General features: G+C 34.3%; 1 protein-coding gene across 5 annotated transcripts in view; it reads left to right on the top strand.

Moving 5' to 3' along the window:
• Positions 1 to 18,383, top strand: part of NOL4 (nucleolar protein 4) — a 438,053-nt gene that overhangs the window by 332,750 nt on the left and 86,920 nt on the right. For 3 of the 5 annotated variants that reach the window (XM_056823865.1, XM_001380265.5, XM_016431541.2), the window contains exons 7-8: positions 7,401 to 7,580; positions 8,305 to 8,496. In XM_056823865.1, the coding sequence (XP_056679843.1) occupies positions 7,401 to 7,580; positions 8,305 to 8,496 (372 nt within the window). The remainder of the gene's footprint in view (positions 1 to 7,400; positions 7,581 to 8,304; positions 8,497 to 18,383) is intronic. The other 2 variants (XM_016431542.2, XM_003340620.4) reach the window with 1 other exon arrangement.

Below are 18,383 nucleotides of genomic sequence, written 5' to 3'. Positions count from 1 at the left end.
GACAACTACATAATGTGTTGCCTATTCCAGGACCTATGGAGAGAGAGACAGACAGACAGACAGAGAGATAGTGACAGACATACAGAGACAGAGAGAAAGAGAGAGACAGAGAGAGAGACCAGAGAGTCAGTCAGACCATCAGACAACGAGAGAAACAGAGACAGAAAGAAACTGACAGTCAGAGAGAACAAACGAGGGTAGGGGAGAGAGAGAATGAGACATAGAGAGAGTTAGAGAGTAAGAAAGAGTGAGACAGAGTGAGAGAGAGACAGGATGAAAAACAGAAAGAGAGAGAGAGAGAGAGAGAGAGAGAGAGAGAGAGAGAGAGAGAGAGAGAGAGAGAGAGAGAGAGAGAGAGAGAGAATGAGAGAGAGAGAGAATTCAGACTCATTGCCATTTAGTTTCTATTTGATTTAGTCAGGGGAAACAAAGATTCAATAATGTGTTTACAACAGTAAACAGTGCTTTAAAAGTCCTTTTATACTTTTTTCAGTTAATAGGCACTTATCTCTTCTGCCTCCCAACCATCCAAAAAATCAAAAAAGGAAAAAAAAACAAAATCCTTATAAAAATATAAATAGTTAAGTGCAAGAAATTCTTTCACTGGTTATGTCCCAAAATCTAGCAATCTGGAACAATGCCCAAGAAGTCACTAAACTATTAATATCCTTTAATTGAGAATTCCCATCTTGGGCCTATACCCCACAGAGATCAAAGAAAGAGAAAAAGAACCCATCTGAACAAAAATATTTTTAGCAGCTGTTTTTATATTGGTAAAGAATTCGAAATTAAGGGGGTGCCCATTGTCTACTTTTCTCATACATATCTTTGGTAATGGCTTTATACCACTTGTGATACATAAGGGCAATAGAGATTTTCAACTCTAGCTAGGAGAATCATTCAAACTCAGATTGTAGGGTTGAGGGAAGAAGGAGGAAAGGCCCAGTGGGTGGAGAAGGAGACTACAGAGGGTAGAATCATGGGCAGCCTGCTGAGACTTTTTAACACCCACATTACATCTTTTTCATTGTCCTTTGTTACATTTGTAATTTTAATTCTATTCTATGATTAACAACTAGGTAGAATCACTGAAATAATAGCAATAAAGAAATCTGAAACTCTGGCACGTCTCCCTGCCCAAGTCTCTCCTCACTCTAGGCCATTCTTAGCTGCCAAAGTGATCTTAAACAAAATTCCTACTCATGACTCTCTTTAAGACCTTTGTAGGAAAACAACCACACTTTTAATCCTATCTTCCTATTTTCCTCACAACTCCTCCCTTGTCATCATCCACCAGATTCCATATATGCTACTTGGTCAGTGTAGTTCTTTTTCCCCCTGTCCTGATTTTGTCTCAAAAAAAAGCCTATCCCCTTCTCCATCCTCCTGCATCTTTCATCCTTGGGCTCTCTAGAAGTTCTGCTGCCTCCTTTATCTGGGTAGATTTTGGTGCAAGGCAGGCACTGAACAGCTACTTCTTTTGAATGTCTTCTTCTTTGAATACTTCTTTTTGGGTCTATTCAAAGTGCAGAAAAGTCTGAATTGGTACTAGGCCTTTCTTCACTTCCCTGAGCTATGTAGCAGCTAGAGACCTGTCATCCATGGCCTCTAGTCTCCATCCCTATGCATCAGGGTCCCTCTCCTTTCAATCTGACAATTTGGAGCTAGAATTGGAAAATTCCCCAAGATGGAGTGGAAGATCTCTTCTGCTCTTGCTCATACTCCGTGGCACTGCCCCCATTCTACCAGGAGGAGCCACTCCTTTAGACTTCTTTAGACTGGCTTTAGACTTCTTTAGAGTAAAGCAGGCACTTTCAGTGACCTATTAAATTTCCAAACACTGAGGCAAAACACCTGCCTCTCCCACCATGGCAAATTACATCCGTGAAGCAAAAGTCCTGGCCATGCAACCCTGATTGCCCCTGACTTTTGTATCGAAGATCAATTTAAAAACACTGCAGAGTTTCTCAAATGTAATCCAGCCTAACCTCCGCTTCCTTTTCCTTTTGACCTAGTTCATTGGCTACCTGTAGCATCTATTTGTGATGGAGCTATTTCAATGAAGGGGCTGATAGGTGGCACCATAGGGCATGGCGTGCTGGGCCTAAAGTCACAAATACATATCTTCTTGAGTTTGAATCTGGCTGGGGAACCTATTTGCCTTAGTTTCCTCATCTGTAAAATGAGTTAGAGAAAGAAATAGCAAACCACTCTAGTATCTCTCTTTGCCAAGAAAACTCCAAATGGGGTCATGAAGAGTTGGAACTACCTGAAACAACTGAACAAGAACATTTCAACGGATGAGTGAATGCTTCTCCAGTGATGCAGAATGCAAGTTCTCCATGACTTTTCTTTCCTATTCAGTTCTTGCCCACATCCTCCCAGGAATCCCTCAGAGAGGATTAATCCAAAATGTCGACAGCTTCTAGGACATATCTTGCTTGATGTTATGTCAGTACTTATCCTAAACTAAAGCTTATATCCTTCATTTATTCTTTCTGTATGGCTGGTCTATTTCCCTTTCTGATCACAGACCTAAGATAATACTTTTAATGTTATTTCTAGCAGATGATTCTTCATCCTGCACCATTGTGGTGTAGGTGTTCAATGCCCCAAGCCTGGGCTATTGTACAGCCTGCAGCTTGGTCTCCATCTCAAGTCAGTCTCTCCATTGTTGTCCATTCTCTACTTGGATGCCGAAGGGACTTCCTAAAAAGTAGATCTGATTGTGTCACTCCTTGCTTCTCCCATTCAGTAAACTCTAGTGGCTCCCTCTTACTTCCACAATCAAACAGAAAATGCTCTTTGTCTTTCAAAGTCCACCATAACCTGCTGTAAGAGTAAAAATGAATAAATACTCCAAGTATTTAAAAATATATAGGATTTTAATAATGATCAAAAAGAGAGGGAAAGGGAAAAGGATTCTTTCAGTCAAGTGAGCAGAGCAAAGAGAGCCAGAGATTCATACCTGCAGCACTTTACCAAAAGCACAAGCTCCCAAAAAAGAGGCTCACAGCGTGGGTCTCAGCCAAATTTATCACCTAAACCTCCTTATGTAAAATGAGGACATAATTTAAAAGGTTGCTGGGAATGTAGCTCAGGTGTGGCAAATTTTCCACCTGCACACCCTTCTCCACACACACCTTTCTCATCTTCTAACACATTATCCTTGCTCACATACTCTTCAGTCTAGGGAAGGTGACTTTCTTGCTAATCCCCCCCAAAAGAAACTACATTTCCCCCCTCCTGTCATTTTCACTGGCTGTCTCCTTTGCCTGGAATGAATGGAACTACAATAATATTGTGAACATTGTATATAACAGGCTGTACTGTTATGGTGCGGGTGCTCATCACCACCGCAAACCTGGACAATTATAGAGTCTCCTGAGTCTGTTCAAGTTCCAGCTAAAATTTCATCCTCTAGAGAGGAAGTCTTTTCTGATTTCCCATAATTCTAGTGCCTTCTGTGACTTATCTTTGTGTAGCTAGTTTGTAAAGTGTTGTTTGCATGTTTTCTCTCCTATTAGATTATGAGTTCCTGGAGAGCAAAGACTGTCCTTTGCTTTCCTTTTTATCCCCAGCACCCTGCATAGTACCTGGCTCTAAATAAATGTTTATCAATTGTCTGATTTTTAGTAATGTAAGCAATAGAGTTGTCCATTATCCTTCAAATGATATGAACTATAATCTATCAGAGACCGTGATATATCATAATATGCAGCCATATAACATTTCCAAAAGAATAATAGTATTAAAAAGAGGGATCCTAGCTTTGGAAAAAAGCTTTGGATTATTAGAGTATCTCAGTTTTCTAAATATAACTCAGTCTTGCTTTCTCACTTCCATTCTATTCAGGGCCCAGTTCATTGTCTATCCACAATGTTTAGGTTATATATTTCAATACATGAGCTTTATGTGCTTTCCATCAAATCACTTTTTGTAATCTTGTCCATACTTCCTTAACATGTTTTTTCCTGCTTGAATCTTCGGTTTGAACTTTTTTGTGTGATTTCGATTATCACTTAGCAAGCTTCAAATGTAGGGTTTGGTACAATCTGGAGTGTTTTATCTGCTAACATTTGTGTGCCTTCCTGTTTAAGTGGCCTTTGTCTTCCACTTAAACTCTATGTAGGGATACCCTTTTATTATCTTTGGTAAGAATATATCTCTCTATTTTTCTTCTTTGTGGATCATTGATCAAAAGTATTTTGTTATTGTATCTTCCAAAAATCTTACATAAGTTTAACATAATGCACTGGAAGAGATACTTTGTTAGAAGGACCTTTACCATGATTTTTTCCCCCACAGTCCAATGCTTTCTTATAGTCAACAAAAAATATTCACCAGACAAGCACAATAGTCTTTTTGTAATCTTGCAGTCAGTTGTGCAACTCTTAAGATTTTGTCTTATATAAAATTTAATTTGTGAAAACTTTCCTTTTTATTTTTCATAGTTTTATCAAAGATACCTCTAATCAACAAGTGTTGATTATTACCTTGAGAATTTTTTTTGAGAAAAGAAAATAGATACATAAGCCAAACTATAACTATTTTCTTCACAGTATATCTATAAGTTTCACAAAGACTTTATGTCATTTGTTCTGTTATCTATTTTGAGAGAATTTATCTCTACTGCCATCAAGAATTTTTTTGCCTCCAGCACAGACCTTCTCCATGATTAGTTGGGATGCTTCTTCACTTTGGGAGTAATATTGGTTTTACTTTCAGGCATATCCAAGTATATCAGAGAGTTTGATATAATCCAAATGTGGTAGCTCCATTATCATTAATGGAGAATTTATTAAAATTTTTACAAATCTTTTTTTTCCATTTTTTGTCTGTTTCCTTTCTTCCCGATTCATCCTTAAAAGCTTTTTATGATGATTTAGCTTTTAGGATGATCTAGCTAAGCCTCTCACCAAAATTTATGTTAATTTGCTTTTCCCTTTACTGTTTTTGCTGTGTGGTGTAAATGCATAAACCCATGGATTTCTTATACATTTCTCAAAATCAGCAAGTCTAAAACTACTTTCTTCCTACCTAAACCTCCTATCCTCCAAGTTTGCTTATTTTTCATTCACTGAATCCTCCTATCTCCCTAGGTCTATAACCTTGGAGTTATCTTTGCTTCTTCCATAAAACACCATCAGTATTCAATCAGTGGCCCAGGCTTACAAAATCTCTCTCCACAATGTCTTTCAAATCCATACTCTTCTCACATAATCATGATTCAATTTCAAGTCCTCCTACCTTCCTTGACTGGACTATTGCAGTGTTCTTATATTTGGTCCACCTGCTTCTAATCTCTTCCCTCTCCAATTTATTATCTAGACAACAGTCAAAATAATTTTCCAAAGGCACAGCTTCAATCATATCACTTCGTAATCATTAGTGACTCCCCATTACCATGAAGATACAACACAGATTTTTTGGCTTTTCATTTAAAGCCCTTCACCATCTAGTTCCTATTACCTTTCTGGATATTTTGTATTATCCCTCCTTAGACATTCTCCAATCCAGCCAACCAGGTTATCTTCATTCCTGTTCCTAAAGTTTGGTATTTTATCTTCTACCTTTGTATATTTATACAGATTATCCTCTTTACTTGAAATGGATTTGTTCTTCAATTCTACTTCTCATATTCCTTAACTTCCATTAAGGCTCAACTCAATTAAAACATTCTAAAGGAAGCTCTTTCTCATCTCTCTGGTTATTAGCATTCTTTCACTCTGAAATTATCTTATATTTACATATATGTGTACACATAGTATTTCAACCTCCTCTCTCTTTTCCTAGTAGAGAGGGGGTCCTTAATGGTAAGAACTCTTTTTTGTTTTGTTTTTCTGTTCTTTAGAGCTTAGCAAATAACTTGCACATAATCAGTGTCTAATAAGTGCTCACAGATTTTAATTGAATTGATATTCCTTTTATTATATAGTATGTTCGGAATAAATTCTTCTTGATTGAGTACCCATTTTCCATTTTTGGAATGAATTTGCTTTCTTTAATATATCAAGTTCAAGCTATGTTCATTGGACTTTCTAATAAGTATTAATTATGATTTTTAAAAGTTTCTGATATTTATGATATGTCCTAAGCCACATATTTTGGTAAAACCACACCTGTGATCTTTTCCAGTCCTTTTATTTTCCACTTTCTTGTTACATAAGAGGGAAAAAAAACACTTGCAATGCCTTCAAAATGTTATTACCTCCAACTTGATTTTTAATGAATATGCACTTGAATTTATGCTGAGTTGTGTTTTCCAATTTCATCTTCTTAAGTCTCCTTACTAGTTCCTTGTATGATATCACATACAAAGCTTATAAGGTCCAAAAGTTAGTACATCAACAAAGTCTGTCCTGTCTTCTGTGAGTTTAAAATGTCTACCTCCTAAAATTGACTTGTGTTTATTTTGTTGTGTACATATCGTATCCAGTACCCCAGAATATAAACTGTCTGATATTGAGACTGTTTAAAGTTGACACCTAACATAATCTTTTTCAAACTGAATTATAAATCACTATAAAATGCCAGCAGCGTTATCTCATAGTGTCTGTCTGTTGTCCTCCTCCTGCTTTTATCTACAAATATTTTGGTGATGCGATGGTTTAGTTGGACCTGATGTCAAGCTTTCCAAGGGTTTATTTTCTACTTTTTTTAGATGATTTGTGAAACAATAATGCCATATTTTTGTCAACCCTTCTGTATAATATTTTGCAAATGAACTTGTATTCTAAACTGGTATTGCCTTGACTGCTGCATATCTATTAGATCATAAGCTCTTCTATTAAATTGTAAACTGCTTGAGTGCAGGAACTTTTCTTGTTCCTCCTTATCTCAAGCTCTTAGTACAGTACTTGTCAGTACTTAATAAATGTTTATTGACTTGACTGTGTGTCTACCTTTCTTGAGGAAATTATTTCCTGATAGAGCTTCTCTCTATATTTCCATTTCGAGGTATAATGAGTAATATTTTTTTCATTTCTTAGGCAATACTTTATAAATTTCAATGAGTGCCTTTGTTCTTAATTTACTAATACTTCTCTTAGACTTTGCTGGATACTTTGTTAATTTTTGGAATATAGATTAATCAAACATATACACTTATCATCTGGTTTAGATAAATTATTGTTACTTATTCAAAAAATGTTATATTCCACTTTATATCATTTAGGTATGAAATATTAATAACTTCATGCAAATGATTATTTAATATAATGAATGGAAAATAAATATACTAATAGAATCTTATTTAAATCTGCAATTGGAATTGCAATTTGACAAATGACAAAATAAATTGTTCAGTTTACCAATTGATAAAACTTGGTACAATTGATAAAAATTAAACCTTATCAAGTGAGGAATTTTTATAATGACTCTTCTCCTTTTATTCTCAGTCCCCTGCACATAGCTATTCAAGTTATGAATCTGGGAAGAATGAGAGTGTAGACAGAGGTGCTGAGGACCTTTCAATGAACAGAGGAGACGAGGATGAAGATGACCATGATGAGCAAGAAGATTCTGAGAAAGTCAATGAGACAGATGGAGTAGAAGCTGAGCGCCTGAAAGCTTTTAATGTGAGTCTTGCCATACTGCTGTGTGGTTTCATTTTATCAATTTATTTTACATGTTGTTACTCGGTAAATGTGGATATTTTAGACGCATGTTTGTTTAATTTACAGAAGGATTTTTAAAGTACATGAAACACTCTTGGCCAACCAGACACCAAAATTGCTGTGTTTTGTTTAGAATTTTAAAGCCAAATGTCAGCTGAAAACTGGAGTTGGGTTGTGTGAGTATGCATGTTTATCTAGTGGATGAAGGGGGCCACAGCTTGTTCCTCTGAAGAGTACAACCGTGATCAGCTATTTTTGTTGCTTTCCCAGCTTACCTAATTATGCATGACAAAACAAGCAATTGCTAATTTTCAAAGACTAGTATTTTTCAAAGTACCAAAACTACTCAGTGCAGTATTAACTTGTAGCGGTTGTAGTTATCATTAATAAAAAATGTTATGGGGTGCTCAATTTTACAGCTTATTGTTGATTATTTCATAATTTCTATACACAAGTCTATTCTTTTCTGTCTCTGTCTCTGTCTCTCTCTCTCTTTCTTTCTTTATTCAGCCCTTTAGAAAGCCCTTAAAGAGTGTTTGCTTAAAATTTCTGGCTCTCCATTGCAAAATTCTTCAGTGCATAAACCAGAAAATGGTATTTTCCTATCAGTAATCAAGACAGGAAGCTAGAAAGAGAAGAGAGCAGCCCTCCAAACCCTTCTCCTCTGTCTCCCTCTTGCCAACAGATGTTTGTCAGGCTGTTTGTAGATGAAAACTTGGACCGAATGGTCCCAATCTCTAAGCAGCCCAAAGAAAAGATCCAGGCTATCATTGACTCATGCAGGCGACAATTCCCTGAGTATCAAGAGCGTGCCAGAAAACGTATACGTACTTACCTCAAGTCCTGCAGGCGGATGAAAAGAAGTGGTTTTGAGATGGTGAGTTTTGACTTAAAACACAGCCCTAGATTCCATCAAAACCCCATATGTAAATCCATGACACTATTTTGTTTTCATCTTAGTGTCTTTTTTTTTTTTGTAATGTCAGGTCAGAGTTTTTCCCCACCTTTCATCTTTCCTGAATTTTTTCCCTTTGTTCATTCAATGAGAAATGCCTTGTGAGGATACAGCTCACAGGTATTGTCTAGTATCATTCCATAGAAAATGAGGATGAAATGAATAGAAACCAATGGGAAAGAGCATCTCATTCATATTTTTTTCCTTTCTGTCACTCCTAAACAAGATATGAGGTTCATCATCTTGAAATGAATCTGAATTTCTTTAGGACTTATCTGTTAATGGCTTTTTCTGAGCAGAGTGGAAATGGGAAAAGTGTTGGACAGATCCATCTAAATAATGCACTTTCCATATGAATGGTTAGCAAATAGCAGATCTCTAAAGTAAAAACAAGAAGACCAGAGGAATAAAGACTAGTGAAATTAGGGCTTTGTTGTGCTTGGTGTGCTTGTACTGTGTTTATGTGTTTGATAGTCTGAGTTTTTCACAATTCTGGACAGAGAAAAAGATCTGTTTGGGCTGTCAATGGATGTTATTTGAGGATGGTGATTAGACAACAATGCTTTAGTAAATACTGTTCTATATATCTTCTAATTGCCCATTCCACTCTAGAAATTATATACATACATATATATATATATATATATATATATATGTAATGTTGGTTTAGAATAAAATGCTTATATTTCTTTTTTTTTTCATTTTGGAGTACCCAGGGTATATATACATGCATACACATATACACACACTAACACAGTCTGTGTTTCTGAAAATAGAAGTGATAAACTCTCAGTATTACTTTATGAATTTTGACATATTAAAAGCTTTTAGAAATGTCTGTTATTCAGAATCATTATAGTAATGCCAGTATATGTTACACATAGTTGGTTTAAATAATTCTAGGTAAAAGTAACAGTGACCAAGCTTGTTTTAAAATTCAGCTTCCAACTTAACATTTTTTGGTAATTATCTTATAAATCTTACAAAACTATATTTTTCCTAATTGCAAAAAAAACATTTTTGTATTGGACCAGTGTTTTAGTTTTTGTTATAATTTCAGTATAAAAAGAATATTGCTGAGCTATCTGGCTATTCTTAAAACATCTGATAGCAAAAATGGCATAGTTAAAGGTCAGATATGGAAGAAAATGAGTTATGTATTAAAAAAGAGAGAGATTTATCTAGATTTTAGTAAAGCATTAAACAAAGTCTGATATCCTGTCCTTGAAGACAAGATGGAGAAATATGGCTGGATGATATATTGTTGAATTCAGAGCACTAATTAGTGGATATCAACGTGGTAGGCTTCTAACAGTGTTATGTGGAGATCCATCTTTAGTCCTGTGCTGGTTAGCATTCAATGTGCTTTGAATTAAGACATAAAAGATATACTTCACAAACTTATAGATGACCAAAACTAGGAGAAATTGATAATACTAGAGGCTGGAGAATCAGAATCCCAAAAGATCTTGATATTCCTGAATCTAACAAGTTTAATTTAATTATAATAAATTAAAAATCCTATATGTAGGATTTTTTAAAAATATACAAATAGATGATGGGGCAGATATGACTTAATAATTCATATGCAAAAGATTCTCATGCACCACAAACAAAAATCAAGTCCTGCTATCAAATACATATAGAGTCCGTGTGATATAACACATAGAAAGCTTAACTCTGAGTCAAAAAGATCTAGGTTGGAGCCATTCATCTGACCCATACTGACTTTGTTACCCTGGACAAATCCTTAATTTCTTAGTTACCCAAGGGAAATTCTGAAGGACTGTAAATTGCAAAACCATTATTATCAATACCTCTAGTTTTCTCACTAGGAATTCCCTATGTCAATGAAATCACAGATTTGTCTGCCCTCTACACCCCCAATAAAGTGATATAACCATGATTTCAGATAGTTCTTAGCTGTATTTAACTGACATGCCCTAATTCTAATTACTTAACCATTCTTATATTTACAAGTATAACATTTTAAAATATAGTGTTGCATAATATATATAGTACTAGAATAAAGTGTCAGGCTAAGAGTCTAAATCATCAGGATTTATACTTATATCCTGATGATTTAGACTCTTAGTAGCTACATGTCCCTGGTAACTCCCTAGAATTTATCTACAAAGTCATTCCTTACACTGAAGAAATCCCAGACATTTTGCCTATTTAGCAGGATTTTTTAAAGCCTAAAAGTTGAAATATTTGCTTCTGAAATCTTATATTCTTTATGTGGATCAGTAGTTAGAGGCCACACATGATCAGAAATAGCTTTTCTTTACTCCTTATAGAATAGATAGCTTTCTTAAAAGAGAAATGAAGGGGGAGTTCACAATGATGATTGCACATTAATATTAATAATAATAATAGCCCTCTCTACCTCCTATCTCAACACTGCCAAATATTCTACCTCCCTTCTTATTTCCCCCTTTATCAACAACCCCTCCCCCCAAGTCATCCCTTGTGAATCCATGCATATCCTTATTTATCTCTGTATCTCTTCTTGCCTTTGATATGGTCCACTGAAACTAGCTGGCACAAAAGAAATTATTTTTGAGTGGATAGATGGTTGAATGGACAGTTGAATCTTTTTTTTTAAAATGTGCACTTCCTCTTAAAAGAAAATTGCCCTGAAAAGCTTACAAATAAATAGTTATAATTTATTATTTTTACATGTTGATGTTGAAGACAAAATGTTAACGACATTGAATTTTCTTTTTTTGTTATTTATTGTTAATACAAAAATGTGTATGGTTTATAATAGTTTGCCTGGTTGAAAGATTTACCACATGCATGTAAACATTCTATTCTCCACTTCTTAAGTCTCACCAAATCAATTAGTTAATCTGCTTGCCAGCTCATTGTCCTTGTGGGTCAAGCAATTTACCTAAAATTGTATAGTTATATTTTATACTAGTCTAATTTTAACATTAAAAATTCATTGAAGGATAATCCAAAAAAATGAAATATGGTATTAATATTTCAACTTTTAAGAGAATGATAAAAGAGTAGAAAAATCTATGTGAGAATCAGATGTGAGTTCTAAATCCAGCTTTGTCACTAGTGAACTATTTGGCTTAAGAAAATCACTTTACCATTCTAGGTTTGGTTTTCCTCATCTATAAAATGAGGAAGTTGAATTACATGATCTCTAAAACCCCTTCCAGCCTTGAAATTCTGTTATTCTAGGCAGACAGCTCTCCAATCTATGCCTCTGATCTTGACCTTTTATCTGACTGCAGTTGCAAGAACTCCCCAATGGTTTACAGTCATGTCATTACTCTTTAGATCGACATTCTAGTCCCTCCAGAACTTGAACCTTACCTACCTTTTCCAACCTCATACCTGAATTATAAAAAACTTTACTTTCCTGGCATTTTGTTCTACTCACTGTCCTCCAAACATACATGTCTCAATATCTATGCTATTGCATATAATGTTTCCCCTTCATGGAATAACCTGCCTACATTTCTTTTCTCATCCATCATGACCTATCTGAAAATATCTCAACCATTCTAGCTCATACTGATCTCTCTGTCCTTATTCTCATTCAAAATGTATTGTCTGGAGTGTTAAATTGGCTTTTTAACATATTTGCTGTTTAATAATATCTCTTGTATTGTTGTATTGTACTATGACTGAACTTTTAAAAATTGTTATTCATCTTTATATGTTACTTACCTCTATCTGTTATTTAACTGATTAGAATCTAAGAACAGGGCGGTGTATCCTTTGCAGTTCTCAGTAAATTTATTTGGAATGAATGCATGGATGAATGGGTAATATGTAAATTAAGTATGTATAAATAAAGACAAATAATAAATATATCATTATTTTGCTGCAAGAATATTTTTCATTAAAAATATTGTGACATTCTGTTGTCTGAATTCACTGACATATAACAGGTAAAGTACAAATGAAATGGAGAAATTATTCTAGATAGTGATGTATAGTTTGGGGGGGATTTTTGGCAAGCATCTTCATCATTGTAAAGATAACTGAAAGCTGACTACATATAATCTTTCATTTAAACTGCAGTTAATATATTAGAAATGTTATCTTGATTTGTATTCACTAGAGCAGAATTCACTAAATTATGTTTCACAAAATTATGGTGTTCCATAATCTGTGAATGGTGTAGCATTATGAGATATTCTTGATTCTAACAATTTTTCCTCTAAATATTAAATTACCTATATGTCTAATATGTACTATAATGATTTTCAGTAGGAAAAAAGGTATCATTTTCTCTATTTTGTTTGAAAAACTTTCTCAGTACCAAAACTATTCTGTACCCTTATATTCAATGAATTTTTTGAGTTCTGCTGCTATATAACTAAACCAAAAATATTCCATGACTAAATTATCTTGGGAAGAATGGATATAGAGTGTTATGCCTTTCTTTTCTTTCTAACTGGGTTCCTCTAGAGAAGTGTTGCTTCAGTTTCTTACTTGAGTCACACTGGCCAAGAGCAGTAACCTAGATGTGTGTTCAGACGCTGTCCCTTCTATATGTGAAATTAGGCATCAGACCTCATTTTCTTTTATAGAAAATGGAAGTGGCTAGATTTGTACCACCCCACTACATCAAAGAATTGTATGCAGAAGACATTTTAAAAATGAAAATAATTTAAAACATGAATTTATTATTTTTAGTCTCATGAAAAGATAATTCTAGCTTAGGTCACTTCTTATTTTTATACACCAATGTAACTGAGAGTAAAACTTTTCAAATGGAAATGGGAATACTTAATACTAGTATACTGTTAATAGTAAGTAAGCATTTTCCAAGTGCCTACTATGTGTCAGACAATATACAAAAAACTTCATATATGAAGAAAGGCAAAAGTCAGACTGTTAAGAAGCTCACAGACTCATTGGAGGGATTGCATGAGAATAAGCAAGACAAAATGGAGATGATCAGCTGAGAGAAGCCACTAGCATTACGAGAGATCAGGAAGGGCTTCTCACAGAAGATAAAGTTTTGGCTGTGATTTGAAAGAAGTTGGGGAAGCCAAGAGGTACTGATGAGATGTGAGAATATTCCAGGCAGAGGGGACAGTCTATACCAATGCCCAGAGTTGGGAGATGTAATGTCATGTTCAAGGAACAACAAGGAGGACAGTGTCAATGGATTAACCAAATATATGGAGCTGAGTAAATTCTAAGAAAACAGAAAAGGAGCCAAGTTTGAAGACATTTGAATGCCCAACTGAGGGTTTTATATTTGATCATGGAGGTGCTAGGAAGCCAATGGACTTTCTTGAATAAAAGTACTGACATCATCAGATCTGTGATTAGGGAAGATTAATTTATTAGCTAATTAGGAGATGGACTAGATTGGGGATAGACTTGAGGTAGGGAAACCCACTTGCAGACTATTGCTAGTAATACTGGCTACCTCCTATGAGGTATGAGGTATCACCTATGAGGTGATGAGGGTCTTTACCAGGATGGTGGAAGTGACAGAGTAGAAAAATAGGTACATAATAGAGATGCTATGAATGTAAAGTTGACAGAACTTGGAATAGATTGAATAGTAAGGATAAAAAAGTGAGGAGTGGAGGAATTGAGTCAAAATGGCTTATGCTGGTGCCCTCAAATTTACTAACTTTCCTAAAGGAGATTTTAGGAGGGAAAGATATTGAGTTCAGTTTGGGACTTGTTGAGTTTATGGTCTCTCTGTGGCATCAAATTTGAAATGCCTAATAACCATTTGGAGATACAAGTCTGGCAGTTAGAGAGGGGATAGGGTTCAATTAGTAGCTCTCAAACTTATCAACATAGGGATAATAATTTAAACCATGAGAGCAGATGATATTGGCAAGTAAAATAGAGCAGAAAAAGAAGAGAAGGTCTAGGACAGCCCTCTGAGACACTTAACATTATTAATACAGGGAAAGATCCAGTAAAGAAGACTGAATAGTGGTTGAACAAGTACAAGGACCAGAAGAGAATAGGATTGCAGAAACCTAGAGATAATTCAAAGATAAATTTTCCAAGGAAGGGGAAATTTGTCAGACTCTTGTAACAATATCACTGAATCACAGACATTTTTATGAGTTTGAAGAGACCTCAGTAGCAATCTATGTCAATGCCATACATGAAAGGAGTGCTCATATAACATAACCTAGAGGAGGCACCAAGGCTCTCATTGAAGAACTCCAAAAGAGGGAAATTCACTATATCTCTACAATCTATTTATCTTTTAAATAGCTCCATCTATTAGGAATTTGGGTTTTCTCCAAATAGCAAGACTAAATTAGCTTTTTGTGGATTCTACCCCAAGAATTCATACTAAGAATCCTAATATTCTCCTTATGGAACATTTAGCCTTTGATATTGAACAACTTATAAACATTACCCCTGTACTACTCCAGAAGAAATGTATTTAGTCATTCAATCGAATGCTCATGGTCCTAACATTAATAAATACATCCAGGTATGTACATATGTCTGTAGAAAAAGAGTTCAATATAATCTCATGTCAATGGTGTTCTCTCTGACACACATGGACTTTGATCATGTAAGTAAACATCCATATATGTGTTTTTTTGTTTTACAGAACCAGTAAAACTCACTAGCAGGAAGAAACATGGTCATGTTTTTCCCTACAATTTTAGAGCTATACTGATTCTCTATTAAATTTATTCATCATTTCTCAATGTATAAAAAGGAGCATTGCATCTTAAATTACATATACATATATGTGGATATAATATAGAATATAATATATTAATATACTATAATATAATATATAAATCTAAACCTATATAAATCTGCTCCTGAGGACTATTATCTGTCCTCATTAGAATTTAAGAACATACTTAGTCAAGTAGCCTTTAAATGATTGCTTAGATAAATATTTTTAGTTGTTAATTGGCTCTACAGGGGGCCTTTGAATTTCACTCTACTTCTGCCATTTCTTTGAAGGTTTGTTTTGGCTCCAGAAAAAAAAAAATGTATGCAAGCCATCCAGATATGTAAATTGAATGACATCTGATTAAATGTGTGAAGAAAAAAATAACTTCCTGAACTTTATGTTCAAGTCTATGGATCTGTACGTTCAAAGGATCATGGGTAGACTCTCTTTTGGCACAGCTGTTAGAATTCAATCACACCATTTTATGCATTTAGTTAATAACTATATTCATAAAACTGAATGAGAACTTAATTATTATTTGACCAAGGAGTAATCAAGCTTTACTTTTTTGTATATTAAGAGATCAACTATTTTGTTGAATGCCCACCAACTAAATACATCCTCTCAGGGGATCTCACCTAAGTGAGGTGAGTTTAGGAGAATCCGCTGCTAGTTTCAGTTTGTCTGTAGACTGAGAGAAGCCACCGAGGCACCTGCCATTTACCTTCCAGAGATCTTTTTTAAATGTGTCCCTTTACTCTGAAAATAGTTAAGTGGCAGCTTAACTAAAACTGGGTTCCATGGACTTTTAATAGAGGGGGAAATCTAGCTCAAGATAGAGGTCCAGGTAGAGTATGTGTAGATATGTCTCCACATAAAGACATTCTCTTTATAGAGAGATATTCATATCTCTGCCTACTGTCAGTAGACTGTGTGTTTTGAAAGCAAGTTAGGTAGTGTAGTGGATAGAGACTTGGAATCAGAATTAGAACTGAGCATTAGACATTTACTGACTGTGTAACCCTGGGCAATGCACTTTACCTCTACTTTCTTCAGTTTCTGCATCTGTAAAATGGGGATAATAATAGCACCTACCTCCAGAGCAGTTGCGAGAATCAAATATGATAATGTCATCTTGCTGTAATACAGATGTCATAATTTCCATAATCTACGATTTTAATCCATGATTATTCCAAGATTATGTATTTGTTTAATAAGTTGTGAATGAAGTTGCTTCTTCAATAAGAATATCTAAAAGTATCTTTTCCCCAAAGAAATGAAGTCATATATTATAATTATCTTTCCTGTATGTCTAAAATAACATCATACCCTTGGTGTAGTAGTGCTTCCATGAAGAAAATCGTAGAAGATAGTCTAAAATTACTATTTTGGTAAAAAACAAAATAAAAACAGGCTGTGAAAAATAATTCATTTTTTTCTTTTTTTTTTAATCCTCAGCATCAATTTGATCACATAGCACAGTTTAATAAATATTTGGCTCTGTGTGGATATAACTGTCTTTATAAATATTGTTTATGAATTGAAACTTTATTATAAATAAATTATAAATTTATTGTAAATAAATATGCAGGGAGACATAGCTAATCCAACTATATTTAAGATAATTCCATTTTTCCATGGGTTGAATAATTCATGAAATTTTTTTTACCTCAATGTATCACAGGAGGTTTTTTTGTGAATAATTAAGATTATTGGGGAAATACTATGGGTCCTCTGAAAAACACAGAAATTTTGATATGTATTTTTGGCATTCAGGGGATCCTTGTATTTTTTTATATTACTTAAGTTGTAAAGAAAATATAATGACTTTAACATCTAAATGTTCATATATATCCTTTTAAGATCACAAATATCTATAAACAGAAAAATAGAACACAGATGGAAGTCGAATCATTTTCAGTTGTGAATCATATGTGTGTATAGTTATATATGTATATATAATATATATGAAATCTAATTTTCTAAATATTGGAAACATTATTGAGTAAATTTTATTTCTGTAAGCATTTATTAAATTCTACTATATATTAGACACTATTCTAGTTAGAGGATACAGATGAAAAGTGAAAATTTTTGCTCTCTAAAAAATTTACAGTCTACTAAATCCTAACACCCTGAATCCCAAGCACACTGAATCATATTTGGGTTTATTCCTTTTGCTCCTAGGAATAATTATGGTTTGTTATTTAAAAGCAAGCTCTCTCTAAGAGTTACTACTGAAGAAAATTATGCCAACCATTATTTAAAAGGTGTGAAGAGAGATATAAGATTTATTTTACTAATTTGCTGATCACTGGTGGCTTTTAGCTATTTTATGGATTCTAGTTGTGAAATATATTATGTACTATACATTATCCTCATTTTAAAAGCTACAGTGATTGGTAAAGTATAACTTTGTACCTTAACTGTTGATGTTGCCTTAAGTAAGCATTTGATTGAGTCTGGGCTTCCCGGGAATGGAGTGCTGGACTTGTAAAATTCACGTGTACTTGGGAAATAAATATATAATGGAATTCATTAATGTCCAAGATTGATCTATCACGGCATGAATCCATCACTAACTGTACACAAAAATCACCTTTTTTCAAATGGAGCTATTACTGAACAACTCAAGAGTTTATAAATTATTTTTCAGAGGAAATACATGTCTCTGCAGCCAGGCTTGTCATGTTTCACATGGCCTGTATCCTTGAACTTTGCAATTCATGTTTACTCTGTTGTTCATCACCATTAGCCTTGTATTGTTTGTTTTTAATCTTATTAGCATGCTTTGCTTTCACATTACAGACATTTATGGATTGCCCCCACTGCTGGAGAGAGTTCTTATAAAGCTAACAAGAGAATGACCTCATCTGAAACTGCATGCATAATTCACATCTGTATTACCATTTACCCATTTCTCTGTTTTTCAGTGTTTTTCTTTAAATCAACAAAATCTATTTCCTGACCCTCCCATTTCCTACCTCATCATAAAAAGAAATAAAAATAAAACCAAAACCAGTAGCTTTTAATTTTTTTTCTGGAACATAAATGTTAAATAAAAGTTTATTGACTGACTGATAAATAGGTGTAGTCAAGCAAAATAAATGTCCACATAGGCTGCACACACATGTATCTAAATATACGTGTATGTGTA

The sequence above is a fragment of the Monodelphis domestica genome, chromosome 3 (genome assembly GCF_027887165.1).
Source record: "Monodelphis domestica isolate mMonDom1 chromosome 3, mMonDom1.pri, whole genome shotgun sequence".
In the NCBI taxonomy this organism is placed as follows: Eukaryota; Metazoa; Chordata; class Mammalia; order Didelphimorphia; family Didelphidae; genus Monodelphis; species Monodelphis domestica.
Note: the sequence above shows the minus strand (reverse complement) of the source record. Positions and strands in the feature narration are given on the sequence as shown.